General features: G+C 43.3%; 1 protein-coding gene across 1 annotated transcript in view; it reads left to right on the forward strand.

Annotated features, from left to right (window-relative positions):
* The window catches only part of MINDY4B (MINDY family member 4B), a 54,303-nt gene extending 36,354 nt beyond the window's left edge, over nt 1-17,949 (forward strand). Inside the window, exons 9-13 of the mRNA XM_070467090.1 lie at nt 651-721; nt 2,500-2,572; nt 3,135-3,296; nt 15,004-15,184; nt 16,939-17,949. Of these exons, the coding sequence (XP_070323191.1) occupies nt 651-721; nt 2,500-2,572; nt 3,135-3,296; nt 15,004-15,184; nt 16,939-17,081 (630 nt within the window). The 3' untranslated portion in view covers nt 17,082-17,949. The remainder of the gene's footprint in view (nt 1-650; nt 722-2,499; nt 2,573-3,134; nt 3,297-15,003; nt 15,185-16,938) is intronic.
* The last annotated feature ends 347 nt before the right edge of the window (nt 17,950-18,296 follow it).

Consider the following 18,296-nt stretch of genomic DNA (forward strand, 5'->3'; position numbering starts at 1 on the left):
GGGTCACAAAGAGCAGGATGTGACTGAGTGACTAAACAATGACCAAAAAAAGAAAAAAAGAAAAACCAAGTTAGGCACTATACATTATTTCCTTTGCAACAATCCTAGGGAAAATGTATTTATATCTGCAATTACAGATGATACTGAAATGCAAAGAAATGAGCTGGAGTTAGTATAATAGAACTGGTTTTGAACTCGGGTTTCTGTGACTCCAAAACTATTTCTAGCAAACGTCTCTGCTCTCCCTGAGTTTAACAGGGTAATGAGGAGGAATGCAGTGACTGAGGGAGGCTAGGTAAAGGCCATCCAGAGCCACTCTGAAGGGCTTGGCTAGGATGGATGCTGGAAAAATGGAGAGGGACAATACACCACGTCTTAGCCATGAGTCAAAGAGAGTCACGTGATACAAGTGGAGGAAAGAAAGATGGGTTGAAAACTAAGAGAATGCCGGTGCCACTGGCAGGCCTGAAGCAAGGCGAGAGGATGCATTTCAGAGCGGAGATGACCTAGGGAAGCAGAGTGAGCTTCCACTGTCCTTTCATCAGCTAGAAAAAAATCCCTCATGCTGTAAATCCTGGAATTTGTGCCCACAGGCACACAGAGACGCACTGCATTTAGGCAAACCTGTTTTTCCTTTTTTTTCCAAACAGTTCAAAGGAGAAGGAAGCCATGGCGTCATCTTGTTCCTTTACAGCCTGATCTTCTCCAGAACATTTGAAAGGTAAATGCTACAAATATTTGCATAGGTATTCCCTATAGCTCTGGGGTCACACGAACAACGTTCTCCTGTGTTGCAAAGTATTTTTGCGCCTTATGGAAACATGAGAGTGATTTTTTTTTCTAGTAGACACTCTTCTGTTGCTGCATCCTTTTCTGTAGTGGGTTTGGTCACATTCATGGGAGAGTGGATGTCATCAGAAAAGTGCAAATCTCCTTTTCTAACACTGTGGGAGGTTCCTTCTTGTGGTTATAAATATTGGCAGATATCACTCAGGCTTATTTGTACAACTTTCATAAATGAAAGTAATTCATGATTTCTATATACAATAAAATATATACCCACAAATATTTATTTTGTCCCCATTAAATGCAAAGCACTGTTTGGCACTGTGGGATATATACAAATAAAACAGGATATGGCCCTGATCCCCTCACAGGCTCTAGTTTGGCAAAAACCAGATATGCCCATACAGAGACTGGGAAAGTCCCAGATGGTACTTGGTACGTCAGATGACATGCAAAGACAATGCCTCTTAAGTGATGCCAGAGGAGGAAGCGGCCCCAACAGATAGCGCAGTCAAGGAAGGCGTCTTGCAAGAAGCAGACCTTCTTCTGGACCCTGAAAAAAGCATAAGCTTTTGCAAATCAAAGAGAGAAATACAGGGCTTCCAGAAATGAAAAATTTCAAACCTTGAAGCAGTGTTCCTGAAACTTGTCATTTGCATATCATACTTTTATGATATATTATTATTTGCTTAACAATTTCCTTAAATCAACACACATTTGGGATTTCCCTGGCAGTCCAGTGGTTAAGACTGTGATTCCACTGCATGGGGCATGTGTTCTATCTCTGATGAGAGAACTAAGATCCCACATGCTCATGGCACAGACAAAAAAATAAAAGAAGAAAAATTCAAAATCAATACACATTTAAATATTCTCTTCTTAAATTTAATATCCTTTAAATATTAATATATTAACATATATGATCTAAATCATTTATTTGCTGTGCTAAACAAAAAATGTATTAAACACATAAATGTGGAACTCTTTAAATGCTCACATCTATATCAACTAACATCAAGCCATACTTCAGGAAACACTGCCCTGAATTATATCTGATGCTTCACCCATGTCTTTAGGTCTGATTCACAAAAGCGCCTGACCTTCCAACCCTGTGACTAGGTTCATCCAAGAACACATACAGCTCACATACTCAGCATCTCCCTCTGGGTTACAGCTGAAGCCACTTTCCACCGTGGTATTACATTGCCCCGGATAGAATCCTGAACCCTGGTCCCTGATGAAGCAGTGGAAACTGCAACCAAGAAATGGGCTTAATGCCAAGCTGGTGTTTTCCCTTTAAACAGTCTGCTCAGCTCTGCCTTGGGCCAGCACTCTCTGGAGTGGTCAAAAGTCACCACCCTAAGCCAAGCATCCCCTGGGACTCAGAGCAAACAGTTTCTCTGCTGAGTCCAGCATCCCTACAGAGCCCACACTGAAGGACTGTCACCTGTGAGGTCCATCACTTCTTCCTTCTCCCTCATCGCTTCTCACTGGCTGCCCCCAGTGGCATCAGAACGTCCCCAATCATCTCCACGGCCCCAGTCCTAGAAGCGTTCCAGGGGACAGATGGAGACACAGCGGGCACATGGGAAGGACAGTGACCAGACGAGCTCATGTTAGAGCTGCCCGGTGCTGGGGGTGAAGGCGGGGAAGGCTGTGGGTCCCGGAAGCAGTGACGGTCCCTGAGTGCTGATGGTTCCTCCCGTTCCGCAGGCTCCAGAAGGAACTGGACGTGTCCACCCCTTACCTGCTGCAACCAAACGCTGGAGGTTTCCTGTGCAGGCAGGTGGGTTGCGGGACTACCTTTTTACTGTAGACTCTGAATAAGGCTTTTATTTTTTCAATTAAGTATATTTTCTCCATAAGTGAAGGGTGATAAAATTATCTTTGAAATACTAAGATGTCCCCCCCTTTTTATTTTTAACTTTTCCACTTTCCATTACTGTCCTTTCTAATTTACCTCTGAGAGTCTGCCACTCCTGAGAGTCTAGAAATGTTAGAAAATATCTTGACAAGACCGTGCCCCCCAGGAATCCCTCATAACTGAAAGGAAGGCACTATAAAAATATCTTAGTTTCATGCATCTTAAATCACAATTATAGAAACCAAAGTTTAAGAAAATATTAAGGGCCCATGGGGAGTTATGGGGCGTGGCTCAAGAAAAAAATTAATAAAGTCCTATTTTAACTCTACCGAACATTTATACCATATGTTTTTCCAGAATTATATACTGTGGGATTTCATTCTTTTCACTAAAAGTGGTCATCTTTGTGACTATTAAAATAAAAAAAAATTAAGTCCCTGTATCAAGGTTATCTTTACACACATTTGTAAAACATGTCACCTAGGCTGTTCTGAACCTGATTCTAACTGGAAGAGCAAGTCCACACGTCTTTAACGGCTGTCAGAAAGGAAAGTCTCAGGAAATATTACACGGGGTCCTGACCCGCAGTGATGTCGGCTATCTGCAGTGGGGTAAGGACGCTTCAGAGGGCGACAGGCTTTCACAGGTGAGCGTGTCCCAGTTCTCAGCCACACTGCCAGTGTCACTATTTGGACATTTTATTACATCTCTAGATCGCATGTGTCTGTACTCGGTTGAGTCCAATTCTTTGAAACCCCAGGGGCTGTACCCTGTCAAGCTCCTCTGTCCATGGGATTCTCCAGGCAAGAATACTGGAGTGGGCTGCCATCTTCTCCTCCAGGGGATCTTCCCGACCCAGGGATCGAACCACATCTCCATCTCCTGCACCAGCAGGTGGATTCTTTACCACGAGCTCCATCTGGGAAGTCCTAATTCAAATCTGAGCTTACTTTTTCCTCTACTACTTTACTGCACGCTTGTAAATTTTTCAGGGTCTAGCTGGAAATATAGAAGTCTTGCTTTATATTTTGCTTTATCAATTTTTATGTATATAGAGTATAGGTGATACAAGTCATATGCAAATCATTTTTTAAAACAATACTTGAGGTATACAAATAAAGTCCCCTAGCATCCCCACTCAACAGAAATCGATACTGTCAGCTGACAATGAGTATCTTCCCAACCCTTTATTTATGCAAATATGAATGCGTATATTGTTATCTAATACTCAGAGCTTTAAAAATCACTGGAAAAAAGGGAACCTCGCTTATGAAATGCCTCTCAAAGCATTTTCCAGCTCCGAGGATTTATAACCTCTGACAACCAGAATGTAGACTGTGCTGTTGAAAAGCACAACCAGAGAATTAAGTAAGATGTGACTCTGCAAAAACAACCAGCAGAGAGAGTGAGGAAGCTAGTATACCCAGCCAAACCACAAATCAAAGATGCTTCTGTGACGTTTTCACAAAAAGTTCATCCTAAAACCTAAGGAAGGCAAGGCGGTCCTGTGAGAAGCAACGCTTCTCTGGAGCAGTCCTGAAACCAGCTGGGATGGAATTCAGTGTGATGGTGACAAAGCCTCCCAGGTTCACTGTCTATCAGCACCAAAGAGCCCCACTGCTCAGAGCCTGTGCTATCCTTCGCTCTGCTGGTTCAGGCTCAAAGTCCCTTTCCCTCACACAGGGCCTTACACTCTATAAGGTCCTCTTATATCTATCGCTTCATCTGCCTTTCCTCCTACTGTTGGGTCCAGCTACAGCGTGTTATTCCTGAAATTGGCACATCACAACACACACAAATCATGTCTGATGGTGTTGGGAACGTGGCATCTGACTATCACAGAATGACTGTATCTTTTGCATAAGCATGTCTTCAAAGTTTACTAAGTATTCCTTGAGTTTGAAATTTAGTCCATCATAGAAAAATGGCAACAGAAACTAACATAACATTGTAAATCAACTACACTTCAGTTTGAAAAAAGAAAAAATGAGAAGTGACAGATAAGCTAAAAGTAAAACAAATGAACCCAATCCATCACCCAGGGTCAATTCTCTCAGAAATGTTTCCTTCTCTTTTGCATATAAATAAGTCCTATTCTACTTCTTCAGAACCCTGTCTTTCTCATGTAATACAAATGTCCTTATATGTCAATGAATATGTGTCCTTCATCATATTTAATGGATGCAAACATTTCCACTATATGAAGCTGAAAAACTGTACTTTGAATATGTCCTAAGCAGAGAATGGATCTGTTATCACTATAAAATTCCTAATTGCTTGTCCCTGATAATTTGGGAATTCATCTTAGAATTTGATGTATATAATAACAAGGAAAACTAAGCCAAAAATAGGGACTTACAGATTTCATTATACATAGTTTTCTTTCAACTGCACAGGGTCACTTAATGTCCTTGGTTAAGCACCTTGTATCTATTAGAACCCAGTAACAGGCCAAGACTCAGTCTGGTAGGCTACAGTAGTGGCAACTTTCAAGGAGTGAGGTACAAAAACCACAGCTTTAGTGCTTTGTCTATTATTACAAAGTCCTTTCACAATATTTCACCATATCCTCATTACAAACTACAAAGATTTAAGCCAGTGTTTCTCATAGTACTGTCATCTGAGTAGGTAATCCACAAGCTTTGTCATATCTTCACACCACCTCTGTTATTATTTGCTTAATATTTTCCTTTAAATGAACTCACTCTTAAAATTTGAATCTAACCTTTGCTATAGGGGGCTTCCCTGGTAGCTCAGCTGGTAAAGAATTTTCCTGCAATGAGGGAGACCTGGGTTTGATCCCTGGGTTGGAAAGATCCCCTGGAGAAGGGAAAGGCTACCCACTCCAGTATTCTGGCCTGGAGTCCATGGGGTGGCAAAGAGTCAGACACGACTGAGTGACTTTCACATACATACATCCATTTTCTATAACAGTAATATAAGCAATGAACTTAATACACTATTTCTTTCTAACACATATTAAATAAACAGGTAACCAGTTTTAGGTCAGTTAAAGCAGTTGTTGGAGAAGACTCTTGAGAGTCCCTTAGACTGCAAGAAGATCAAACCAGTCCATCCTAAAGGAAGTCCTGAATATTCATTGGAAGGATTGATATTGAAGCTGAAACTCAACTACTTTGGCCACCTGATGTGAAGAGATGACTCATTTGAAAAGACCCTGATGCTGGTAAAGATTGAAGGCTGGAGGAGAAGGGGATGACAGAGGATGAGATGGTTGGATGGCATCACCAACTCAATGGGCATGAGTTTGAGTAAACTCTGGGAGTTGGTGATCGACAGGGAGGCCTGGTGCGCTGCAGTCCATGGGGTCGCAGAGTCAGACACAACTGAGTGACTGAACTAAACTGAAAGCAGTTTTAGGTTTACAGCAAAATTGAGTGGAAAGCACAAAGGTTTTCACATATTCCCTGTCCTTACATGCGCATGGCTTCCACTTTATCAGAATCCTCCACCAGAGCGGTACATTTGTCACAGTTGATGAACCTACACTGACATAAACTAAGTCCACAGTTTATGTTATGGTTCACTCTTGGTGTTTGCACTCTATGGGTTTGGACAAATGCATAATGACATGTATTCACCATTATAGCATCATACAGAGTAGCTTCACTGCCCTAAAAATCCTCTGTGCTCTGCCAAGTCAACCCTGCATTCTCCCTCAATGATGGATCTTTTTACTGTCTTCATAGTTCTGCCTTTTCCAGAGTGTTATTAATATACAGTTGGAATCACAGTATGTAGCCTTTTTGGATTGGCTTCTTTCACTTAATAATATGCCTTTACATTTTCTCCATATATTATCACAGCTTGATATCTCATTTCTTTATAGCACTGGATAATATTCCATTGGAATATTGTGAATAATATTTCTGTGAACAAATATTATTCCACTGAAATATCGTGATTTATTTAGCCACTTACTTGTAAAAGATACCTTGGTCGCGTCCACATTTTGGCGATCGCGAATAACGTCGCAATAAACATCCCTGTGCAGGTTTCTCTGTGGACATGAGTTTTCAGCTCCTTTGGGTAAATATCGGGGGGGGGGGGGGCGGCAATTGCTGGATCACATGGTAAGAGTATGTTTAGTTTTATAAGCAGCTGCCAAACTGCCTTCCACAGTGGCTGTTCCCTTTTACATTCCCACCAGCAACGGATGAGAGGTCCTGCTGCTCTGCACCCTCGTCCGCATTTAGCGTTGTCCGTGTTCTGGATTTCAGCCACTCTAATAGGTATCACACTGTTTGTTTACTTGCATTGCCCTGGTAAGAAACATATGCGTATTTGCCATCTGTCTATTGTCTTTGGTGAGGGGTCTGTTACTCTTAGGGAGCATCTAAAGTTATCAGTGCTCAGGTCACCCTCCGGAACAGGGTCAGCTATATGTGCAGGACCCGTGTGAACACACAGCCCCACACTTAAAGAGTTATCAGCGCTCAGGTCACCCCCCGGAACAGGGTCAGCTATATGTGCAGGACCTGTGTGAACACACAAGTTATACGTGTGCAGGACCCGTGTGAACACACAAGTTATACGTGTGTAGGACCTGCGTGAACACAGCCCCACACTGAGAAGGCTCTGCTGTCTCTGCCTTAAAATTCTTCACATTTTTTGAACAACGGCCGCCAGTCTTTCATTTTGTGCTGGACCCCACAAATGGTACAGCTGGTCCTACCCAATGACTGGTTTACCTGGCCTGGAGACCATCTGGTAACCGAGGTTTTTAATCCCTCAGGTGCATCCAGAGTTAGAAATCTCTGTTCTAGAGAAAGGCTGCTTAACCTCAACACGACTAATACTTTGGAATGAACGATTCTTTGTGGTGGGGGCTGTCCTGTGCATTATGGGCTATTCAGCAGCATCCTGGCTTTCACCCACTAAATCCCAGTAGTACTGCCCCACCCCATGTGATAACCAAAAATGTCTCCAGATGTTGCCAAAAGCCCAGAGGACAAAACTGTCCCAACTGAACCACTGCTCTAAAACAGGTGTGTTGGGGGGGAGAATTTCATCAGGTTTAACAGATTATATCCATAGTATACAGAATTAGAGAACTATTATTTCAAATGAAATTACAAGAAAGAGTATCTTCTTTCAATACTGATATTTCCTTCAAGTATGAGAAATGTTAACAGCTTTCCATTCCTTTTCACCAAGGTGTTAGGGGCAAGTTTCAAACCTTAAAATTAAACAGGCATTTGCTAATAGCGACTAAGCTGCTCTGAGAAAAGGGACTATACCAAAGGCTACGCACCCCGGCCCCAAAGAAAGTGAGATTGAGAGAAAAGGAAAGAGAGCTTCAGAGAAGCAAGAATTCACAGCAATCCACTGCTACCATTTGTCCTGGATCGCATATCTCTCAATACAAGTCAGCTCTGACCAACAGCACTGCTAAGTCATACTCTAAAGAAAATTACCTGCAGAGCCTAAAATATCCTCCAGTAATAAAGTAGATGTTTGTGGGGACCTTAAATTCCATCAAGAGGCCAAGGTCTAAGGTTAAAAAAAAAAAAACAAAAAACATAAACACTTTCTTGCTGGGAAGAGGGCAAAATGTACCAACCTCAGGACCACCATCCAAATGCCTGCTCACAAACTGGAAGTAGGCAAAGGATGGTGAGACACCGGGCTAGCTTTAAAATCTACATAGAAATCGCATCTACAAAGCTTCCATCTTTTCAAAAAGTGACTAATGTGGCTTTTCATCTTTCCTTCTTAGAGTCAGTGTTCTCCCCCCAGGGAGATGCCTATGAATCCTGCCCTCGGTGAAAATTGCCTGAAATTGTACACTAATGGCTTGAAACCCAGAGGATGTTTATTATGTTGTCTCCGACACGCACTTGAAGTTTGGTTTCAGAACAAATGTATTAAAGAGCAAATACAGGCTGGCAGGTAGTTTTACTTGAACTGCTGAGATATACGACTCTGTTAGGCATCTACATGTGTACATATAAAGTTTATTTAACCTGAAGGTGCTTTTTTATTCTCTCTATAACAGCTTATTATATTCTGGGGGAAAAGCAATCTATAACTCACCAAATATTATCAAAATAATTTTTGTATATAATGATTTTATATCCATAAGAATTTTTTACTTTCCCATCACTCCTGAAGATGGGAATTAAAGTATTTTTTAAAGCTCATTTAGTCATCACAGTCTAACAGCCGCTTGTGCAGAGCACATGCCGTGTGCTGGGCTCTCTCCAAGTCACCGGTAATGATCTCCTCTCACTTAACCCTCATTTCCACGCAGAGTTACAATCGGTGTTAGAGCGAGTACAGGCACTGTTGTGTGATCAGTTTATTTGTTTTTATTGGGAGCATAGCTGCTTTACAGTGCTGTTCAATGAAGTGAAACAGCCGTATGTGTACACGTATCCCCCAGCCCTTGACCTTCCCTCCCCTCCCCACGTCCAACCCCTCTAGGTCATCACAGAGCCCCACGCTGAGCTCCCTGACTATACAGCAGCTTCCCACTAGCTGTGTGTTTCAGAGATGAGAAAGCCCAGACTGAGAAAGGGCTAAGAGGGCCACCAACTAAGGAGGTGTCAGGGCCAGGACGCTGAGCCCAGACCTATATATGTTCCAAGGCACTTTCAGCCCACTGCCTGTCATGATCATCTCTACCTGTTTCTGATAAAGTGGTAAATACAAAACGCTTGTTCTGGGTAGGATATCTTTCAGAGGGGCTTCTGTAATCAATCACATCAATGTATTGACTTAGACATGTATATTTGTATTATATAAGGTCTATTACAGATCCTGCCCTCAATCTCTCCCGGCATCAGGGTCTTTTCCAATGAGTTGGCTCTCTGCATCAGGGGAGAAGGGGGAGACAGAGGATGAGATGGTTGGATGGCATCATTGACTCAATGAGTTTGAGAAAACTCTGGGAGATAGTGAAGGACAGGGAAGTCTGACGTGCTGCAGTCCATGGGGTCGCAAAGAGTCGGACATGACTAAGCGACTGAACAATCAATTACAGATCCTCTGATGCTGGACTACAAATGGTTAGATGGTGGCAAAATCATGGCTGGTCTTAGAATGCATGGTGGTTGTGCTCCATATCTAAAACTTTATCCGCTGACTTCTAGGTTAAAGCAGTGGTGAGTTTGAGTTGATTGTGAACCGCAGGTACTGGTGGCACACACCCTTTCCAGTATCTGTCACCCTTCACCTGTGGTTTGGCGGACTGTGCCTGTCACTGTACGCTACGAGGACAAGCTCAGTGGCGCTCAGAGATGTGCTAACCAGAAGACTCATCTGAGGGTAGTGCATCCAGATATCTAACATTTCATAACCTTCTATCACAGAACCTCTCGCAGCACAGCAGTTTGCTCAAAAAAGAACCAGATGTGGTTCGAGGGCAGTGCTTTAAGCATCATTGGATTGAGGACCTCACAGTCACTCCCTTCCCCTTCTGCTCTGAGGCATGGTGACTCTGCACATGGAGATGCCAAATGCATGTAGGTATTGGCACTAAGTGGTAAGAACGCCCTTGCTAATGCAGGAGACATAAGAGACGCAGGTTCAATCCCTGGGTCGGGAAGATCCTCTGAAGAAGGGCATGGCAACCCACACCAGTATTCTTGCCTGGAGAATCCCATGGACAGAGGAGCATGATAGGCTAAAGTCCACATGGTCACAAAGAGTCGGATATGACTGAAGCGACTTAGTTCGCACATAAGCATTTTTTGGGTATTTAGGGACTCCTGCCTCTGGTGGGCATTCTAAATAGGAAGATTATATGTAAGCACTGGTAAGAGAAACCTAATATAGGAAGTTTTCTAAGTTCAAAAGAAAATCAGTGTGCTGCTTGGCAGAACCTGCTGTCGCGGTGAAACCCCCTCATCCGCCACTGCATCTGTCTTCCGTAAGTGAATCTCTTCTAACTCGGTGATAAAATTGCAGAGATTGCGAAAACGCATGTCTTTCAGTCCCAATGTCACAGCCCAGTAGGTGAGGTTAAAAAAAACAAAACACAAAAAAGGAGCTCTCATTAGATGACATGCAAGCCCCCCAGAACCCTCCAGACTGGCAGTTCCTGCAGCACACAGCCAGCTCCCCGCAAGAAGAGGCACTATTTTGAAGCCTGCCATCACTTTTCTATTTGAAGGGACAGGTTTGAGTGTGAAGTTCCAATACCTAAGTGAGAGCATAAAGCAGTTTGAGTCTAACACCATCTGGAAAACCTTAGGAGGTTCACATTATCTTCGCACCTGCCACCGAGAAGAAATATCAACTCTGAATTTTAGAAGGCACTGAAGCCATTTAGGTCTTGCTGGAATTATTCCCCCGACAGCCTTGGCAGAGCACATCACCGTCTGAGTCCTACCTTCTTCCCTCTTTACATTTTTCCCTTTAAAGAGATGGACAGGAAGAAATCCAACACTGAAAGTCCCAGATGAAACTCCACCCACTGTTCTCTACCCCTGAGTCGCTGGGGTAGCGCCCGGAAAACATGACAAAACCCCTGCAAGCTCGCTGAGAGAAGTTCCATCAACTCGTGTTCCGGGTGGCAGAGATGAGAGCCAGACTGTGAAGAGCCACGCATGCGAAGCGTCACCAGGAATCCGCGAAGAAAGCCCAGCATTTGCACACCTTTCTCCCAATCAGATCCCCGGATGGGCCCTGGGATGTCAACGCCTTACGCAGAGGCGTGTTCTAAGAGCTACTGTTCTAGAACCAGAACCGGCCTATGCTAGCGCTGAGTCACTGGCATGTCCGACTCTTTGCGTCCCCACGGACTGCAGCTCACCAGGGTCCTCTGTGTATGGGATTTTCCAGGCAAGAATACTGGAGTGGTTTGCCGTTTCCTCCTCTAAGGGGTCTTCCCTGACTCAAGGATCGAATCAGGTCTCCTGCCTTGGCAGGCGGATTCTTTACCACTTAAGCCACCACGTGGACGGATGGATCCTCACTCTCTGGTGCTTAGAATTTGTCCCTTCTTCCTATCTTTGTAACTTTACCTTCAATGACACCTGCTATGGAAGGTTTGATTGCCGCATGGGAGGCTGAACTGGCTGGGCTTATTACACAATGAGTGAATTTAAGGAGAAAGGTATTTTATTTATAGCACCACTCTATCACAATCTAATTTCCTTTTTACCATGGCAACATGAGGCAACATGCACAAATTCTGCATTGATGACATCTCACCAGTAAAACATACTTAGAATTCTCTTTTGTGGGGAGGTTAGCTGATCAGTTGTGTCTATCCCAAAGCAATACATATTCTTAACTGAAGATGCCAGTCAAACCGATTCCACTATTTGAGGAAAGGGCTTTGATATTTGACTGGGTTCAGTTGGGAGGTGCTCAGTTTTGGATCTGCAGGACTCCCTTCAAACCAAGCACGTTCTAAGCTGTAACCTGAGGCTCACTTCTTGGAGTTAAAACCTAAAGTGCTGTGACAGACATATTTCTCTTGACCAGAATCTCTCAGGGCAAGTGGGACTCTGCCTGCTCAATGCAGTGTCTCTGAATGGTCACTTTGAGTGCTAGAGATTGTTATATTTATGACTCCTTCGTTTTCCTCCTACTTTAATAAGATCATGAGTAGCTTTGAGTTCAGGAGAGAAAACTGTTGCATTGTTGCATAAAATCACAACAGCGCAGTGGCCACACCTTACCGAGTGTGAATCTGAGCTCTAGTTGAATTTTGCCTACGTCACAAAGATTTTGTGAAACAATATCATGTATGCCTACAGTCGATTACATCCACCCATACATCATTTGCAGTTACCATCACGGATTTAAAATCAGCCAGAATATGCATCTGGAGTCAAATGGAATGGCATCTTATTACAAGCAGCCCTCAGGTTCCTAGTTAGTTTATCCATATTTTTCAAACTTAATAATTCCAAGTCCTGCAGATCATATTTACACATAACCTTAGTACTATTTCAAGAAGGCCTAAGAAAGAGCTTCTTTTATAACTAATGAATGGTGATGGCATTCTTTGGAATTGGGGGGTGGATTCTGGGGTGTAAATACATGGGGTTGCTTTCAATGGCACATCCTGTGTGTTTTATTTCCAATGTAGCCAGTGGGCGAATTGCCCAAGTTTGGTGTGTTGTACTCAGTCCAGGGAGGGCTGGTGTTGATGTGAGCAGATGAGCATGCCCCCTGTGAGCATGTCCAGACTGGGGTGCTGGGCTTACACCCCTTTTTTCGACTATCAACTAAAACTGAGGTCATTTCTTTTAAACACAGTAGTATAATTTTTCTCCAGGAGCTAAAGAGTAAAGTTTAAAGACAAAAGCACCTCTGATTCACCCACTCACCCACAATTGAAGAATTTCAACTCTAGAAGAAGGAAGGGATTTGAATAGAACGATTGAGAAATCAAAATGTCAAGTTACTAGCCTTTAATACTTGGGTTGACAAAACACGCAGTCATTTTTTCAAAGCTGGATTTTCCATGCAACAGAATTTGTTCCTGAACACACAGCACAACTCTTAGGACCAAGAAGAAAAGAAACAGAATTGAATCCTTTTGTTACGGGAAGATACGCCACAGCTGAGGGTCCAGAGCTCTCCCTGGCATTGAGGGAAATGATTGGGGTTTCCATGTAGCTCACATTAATCTCTATGTGTTTTTAAAAAACAAAACAAAAAAAAGTGTTTCTTAAAAAACATTAATAAGTTTCAATGGCATTAAAAAAAAATGTGCTTCCCTGCCTCTTTAAACAAAATGGGAGATATCATTAAGAAAAACACACTATAATCCTGATACCCTCACATGTTTGGACTGCAAAGAGATCAAACCAGTCAACCCCAAAGGAAATCAACCCTGAATATTCATTGGAAGAACTGATCCTGAAGCTCCAATACTTTGGCTACGCAAAGAGCTGACTCATTGGAAAAGACCCTGATGCTGAGAAAGATTGAGGGCAAGAGGAGAAGCTGGCAACAGAGGATAATATGTTTAGGTAGTATCACTGATTCAACAGACATGAGTTTGAGCAAATTGGAAGACAATGAAGGACAGGGAAGTCTGGCATGCTGCAGTCCATGGGGTCGCAAAGAACTGGACATGGCTTAGAGACTGAACAGCTACAACGATTCTTAGGGGTTACCGGAGGATGCAGGACCCTTCACTAGTGAGCCTCCCAGAGTGGCGCTTTGGCGAATCGAATTCACTAGCCTGAGAATTCAAGGCTGAATTGACAGTTGCCTGGAAAAACCAGAAAGCAAGCTGAGTAAAACACTGCACTTAGGCTTCCTGGTGACTCAGTGGAAAGAATCCACCTGCCTATGCAGGACACAGGTTCAATCCTTGATCTAGAAAGATCCCACATGCCACAGAACAGCTAAGCCTGTGCTCTGGAGTCCAGGGGCTGCAACTACTGAAGCTCGTGCCCCTTATAGCCTGTGCTCCTTGAGAACCACTGCAAAGAGAGGCGCTTGGACCTCAACTTGAGAGTAGCCCCCACGTGCCGCAACTAGAGAAAAGCCCATGAGCAGCAAAAATCCAGCACAACCAAAAACAAATAAATATGACTTAATATTATACGTAATATTGAACCAGTACACTCAGCTCTAAGTACATCTTCACGACTGATCTACATGTTAACACGCAGATACGTGTATATCTGTGAGACTGTTTGTGTGCGCTCCACTCATTTCCCAGAAGCTTTTTTCTGTATTCAAAATAGTCTCTCTTCCCATATTCTAGGCTCTTTTTCCTATGATCTAAATGGTTAGTGCTGCCAGAATGACCACCTGCTGAATGAAATACTGTCCTATCTTGGGAACAAGAATAAGTACACTAGTCAACAAAAAGACCAGTTCAAGTTCTCATATTCCATTCCTACACTTCTATTTCAGTCTATTTATTCTCCACCTCACTAACAAACGAAACTGAGATGGTTCCACCAGCTCCATAAGCCCACCCTCAACATGTTTTAAAATAAAATCCATGAAGAGAAAAACTGGAGCATTACCACCACACCATTCATAAACGCAAATTCATTCACGAGAAAGCCTTTGTTTGAAATCTCCCTCCATGCATGGGGCCTTGCCCAGCTACAAGCGCAATGCCAAGTCTCTGAACTGCCTTTAAAAAAAAAAAATTTTTTTTTAAGCCTTTATTGAATTTGTCACAGTACTACTTCTGGCTTTTTGTGTTTTGGTTTTTTAGCTGTGAAGCACGTGGGATCTCAGCTCCCCCTTACCGGGGATCAGACCCATGCCCCCTGCACTGGAAGGCGACGTCTTAACCACTGGTCCACCAGAGAAGTCCCCGAGCCACTCTTTGATCCTGGTGACGTGTTCTGTCGTAGGCGGCCAGATCTAACGTCCACCTGCGTTCCTCTCTCCTCCTGCAGGTGGGCAGCATGCTGAAGACTCCCAAGTTACCCGTCTGGCTGTGCAACATCAACGGAACTTACAGCGTCCTGTTTAGCACAAACAGGCAGCTCTTATCAGACTGGAGAGTGGAGCGCCTCTTTGATCTGTACTTCTACAACGGCCAGCCTGCACAGAACAAGCCTGCGCGCCTTACCGTGGGTGAGCACGCCAGACCCCGGTGCCCTCAGCTTAAGGTGCTCAGAGAGCCGAGGCTGGGCTGGGTTACAGCTGTGTGGATGCTTGGGCTAGCTCTGCAGGAAGATGTGGAGGCTTGACCTCTGAAATTAAACCTAGGCTTCAACGTTACGGGTCGAACCTAAGCATTGTAACCTCGGGGTTCCAACTGATGAGTTCTAATCCCAAGACAGAGTATCAGATTATCGATCATCCCAGAACACAGTAACTACACTGAGAGTGCGTGTGTATTCAGATCAGTTCAAAAAGTATTTGTGAGGCCTACTAAGCACCAGGTATGTGCCAGACACTAGGAAAGCAACAAGGCACAGTGTGATCATACAAGCCATTTCATTCCAATCCCCACCATGTTTCTTTAAAAAACATGAGGAAAAAAGATTAACCCTAAGATGTTTTTAAACACTAGCCTTTTGGACAAGGGAATAAACATCATGAAACCAGAAGCCCATATTTGCTACCAAGGCACCACGCATGGAAACTTGCTGATTTATGTCTGACAAGAGTCAGTTGCATTTAGTATCACAGGTCTGGCTTTAGGCAACTTTTCATTATTATGACTACATTTAGAAGAGTATTTTAGTGACTGTTTTGTCTGTGTAGTTCCTAATTCTTTTTCTTTAATTATGAGAAATTTATGTTTGTGTATATGTGTATACACAGACATGTGCTTAGTCGTTCAGTCACGTCCAACTCTTTGCGACCTCAAAGACTGTAGCCCGCCAGGCTCCTCCGCCCATGGGATTCTCCAGGCAAGAGTACTGGAGTGGGTTGCCATGCCCTCCTCCAGGGGATCTTCCCGACCCAGGGATTGATCCCAGGTCTCCCTCATTACAGGTAGATTCTTTACCGTCTGAGCCGCCAGGGAAGCCCAATACATACATATATATATGTGCGTGTGTGTGTGTAGAGATATATATATATATGAACCCAGAAAAATGTATATTATATATACACACACCTATTTCATTTAGTGGGACATTGCCAATACACTCCTTAAGATACATTATTGTTTCTACTTTTCTACTAGCATTGCTTCTACTGTACTCTTGTCTTTGAGGAAAGCACTGGGATTTTTTTTTGCTTTGTTTTTGTTTTTTATTAGCTCCCACACATAGCAAGCACTGTGTTCCAGGCAATGTGTTGAAAGCCTTACATACGTTATTCCTTTAAATCCTCCTAACAGTCATCTAAAGTAGACACTATGATACTTATTTTACATAGAGGAAACTGAAGTGGCCAAAAAATGATTTCTAATGGATGAGGTTGAGAGATACTAAGTACCTTCCCAAAGGTCATTTGTGACAAACTTGGGCCTTGAACTCAGTTCTAGACTACCTCACGAGAATACTTGCACTTCACCCCAAAATTCAAATGTACTCTTAGTACTGAGAAACTCTCTTTTCTTACTTTTCCTGGCAACACTCTGATTTATTGATACACCCTAACTCTATGTGTCCCATCACGGTACGGGACCACACCATAGCATGACATAAATACTGAATTTTCAAAATCTACAACAACCCAGGCTATCATGGACATGTCTTGCATGAGGCATATCCACACACCGTCTATGGGAATCCCCATCCGCTCACTCACTTCTAGGGACACAGCTTGCTGGGCCCAACTCCTGCCCACTCATCCTATTTTCCTTCTTTCCTGGCTTCTTCTGAAATGGTATACATAGGCTGGGGTCTAAATGTTGGCTATTCCTTCCTCAGACACTCACTCCCACCACTGGGAAAGAGTCCAACACGAAGATGAACACAGCCCAGGAAGACGGTTTTCCCCACTGGAGATGGTGATCAGAAGCAAGTGGAGAGATGCCACCATCAACTGGAATGGATCTGTTCCCTTTTTCTAAAGAGGAAGCCCAGATGTACAATTAAGTCTGAAGCAGCAGCAGTATGGAGACACAAAAGCCTAACTTGGGGAAGACCGTTTCAGTTTATGTTCCTTATTCAGAAGCCCCACCCAAAACACTCCCACAAGCGGTATGCTTTTTCTTTTGTCTCTATGAACTCTCTGCAGTTACTACTGGTATTGTTGGAGACACACAGAACCCTTACTTCAGGGTCTGGAAGGTGTATCCTTTATGCTCATATAGACTGGTTCCTCATTTTTATTCAAAAGAAAAACTGAAGTCTCTTTCCTTCTTGTTGTTTCCAAATTCCTCTCTCCTCAGTGTGATTCTCCCTGGGGATTACGGAAGGGGGGAGCTAGCTTTCATTTGGGGATGAAGTCATCGGTAATACATCATTAGATTTTCAGTTATGGCAAGAACTCAAGCCTTCTCAAAGATTTCCTGGTATGAAGAGCATTCCTTTCCAAGGTTACATTTCAAAGTGCCCACATTAGCAAGTTCTTGTCATTAAATAGTAAATGGGCTTAAAGCGGGGGCTATTCCTGGTAGGCTGGCTATTGTAGTTGGCTGTGGGTTCAAACCATCCTGTGAGCACACAGGAGACATTCTTTCCATCAGTGCTATGTTTCCTTCATTTCTTTATAAGTTGAATGTAAATAATGGGTGTGTGCTCAGTCAGGTCCAACTCTTTATGACCCCATGGACTGTAGATGACGAGGCTCCTCTACCATGGGATTTTCCAGGGAAGAATACTGGACTGGGTTGCCATTTCCTTCTCCAGAGAATCCTCCTGACCCAAGGATCAAACCCACGTCTCCTGCATTGGCAGGTGGATTCTTTTCCCTGAGTCATCTGGGAAGCCCCTGGATATAAATATACAGATGGACAAACATACTGTGAGAAGCCTGATTCCTAACCAAAATAAAATTATATACAAAAGTAAAATCTTTTCTTCCGTCAATGTTCAAAGGGGAAAACAATTCTTTTTAGAACTTGATCTTTCCCTGTTCTGTTGAATGCCTGCACTTTTTCTGAAGAAATACACAGAGCAAGATACATATTCTTTCTAAAAGAAGCCCATGGGAACCATTTAGACCTTTCTCCTACCCACCGCACTGGTCTACCGACTCACAGATGTAGGGTTTCTTATTCACAAGCCAAACTTTAGTTTGCAAAGAACAACTTTTCTGCATCCATTGTCCAAATTAATTTGTT

The sequence above is a fragment of the Odocoileus virginianus genome, chromosome 4 (assembly GCF_023699985.2).
Source record: "Odocoileus virginianus isolate 20LAN1187 ecotype Illinois chromosome 4, Ovbor_1.2, whole genome shotgun sequence".
Classification (NCBI taxonomy): domain Eukaryota; kingdom Metazoa; phylum Chordata; class Mammalia; order Artiodactyla; family Cervidae; genus Odocoileus; species Odocoileus virginianus.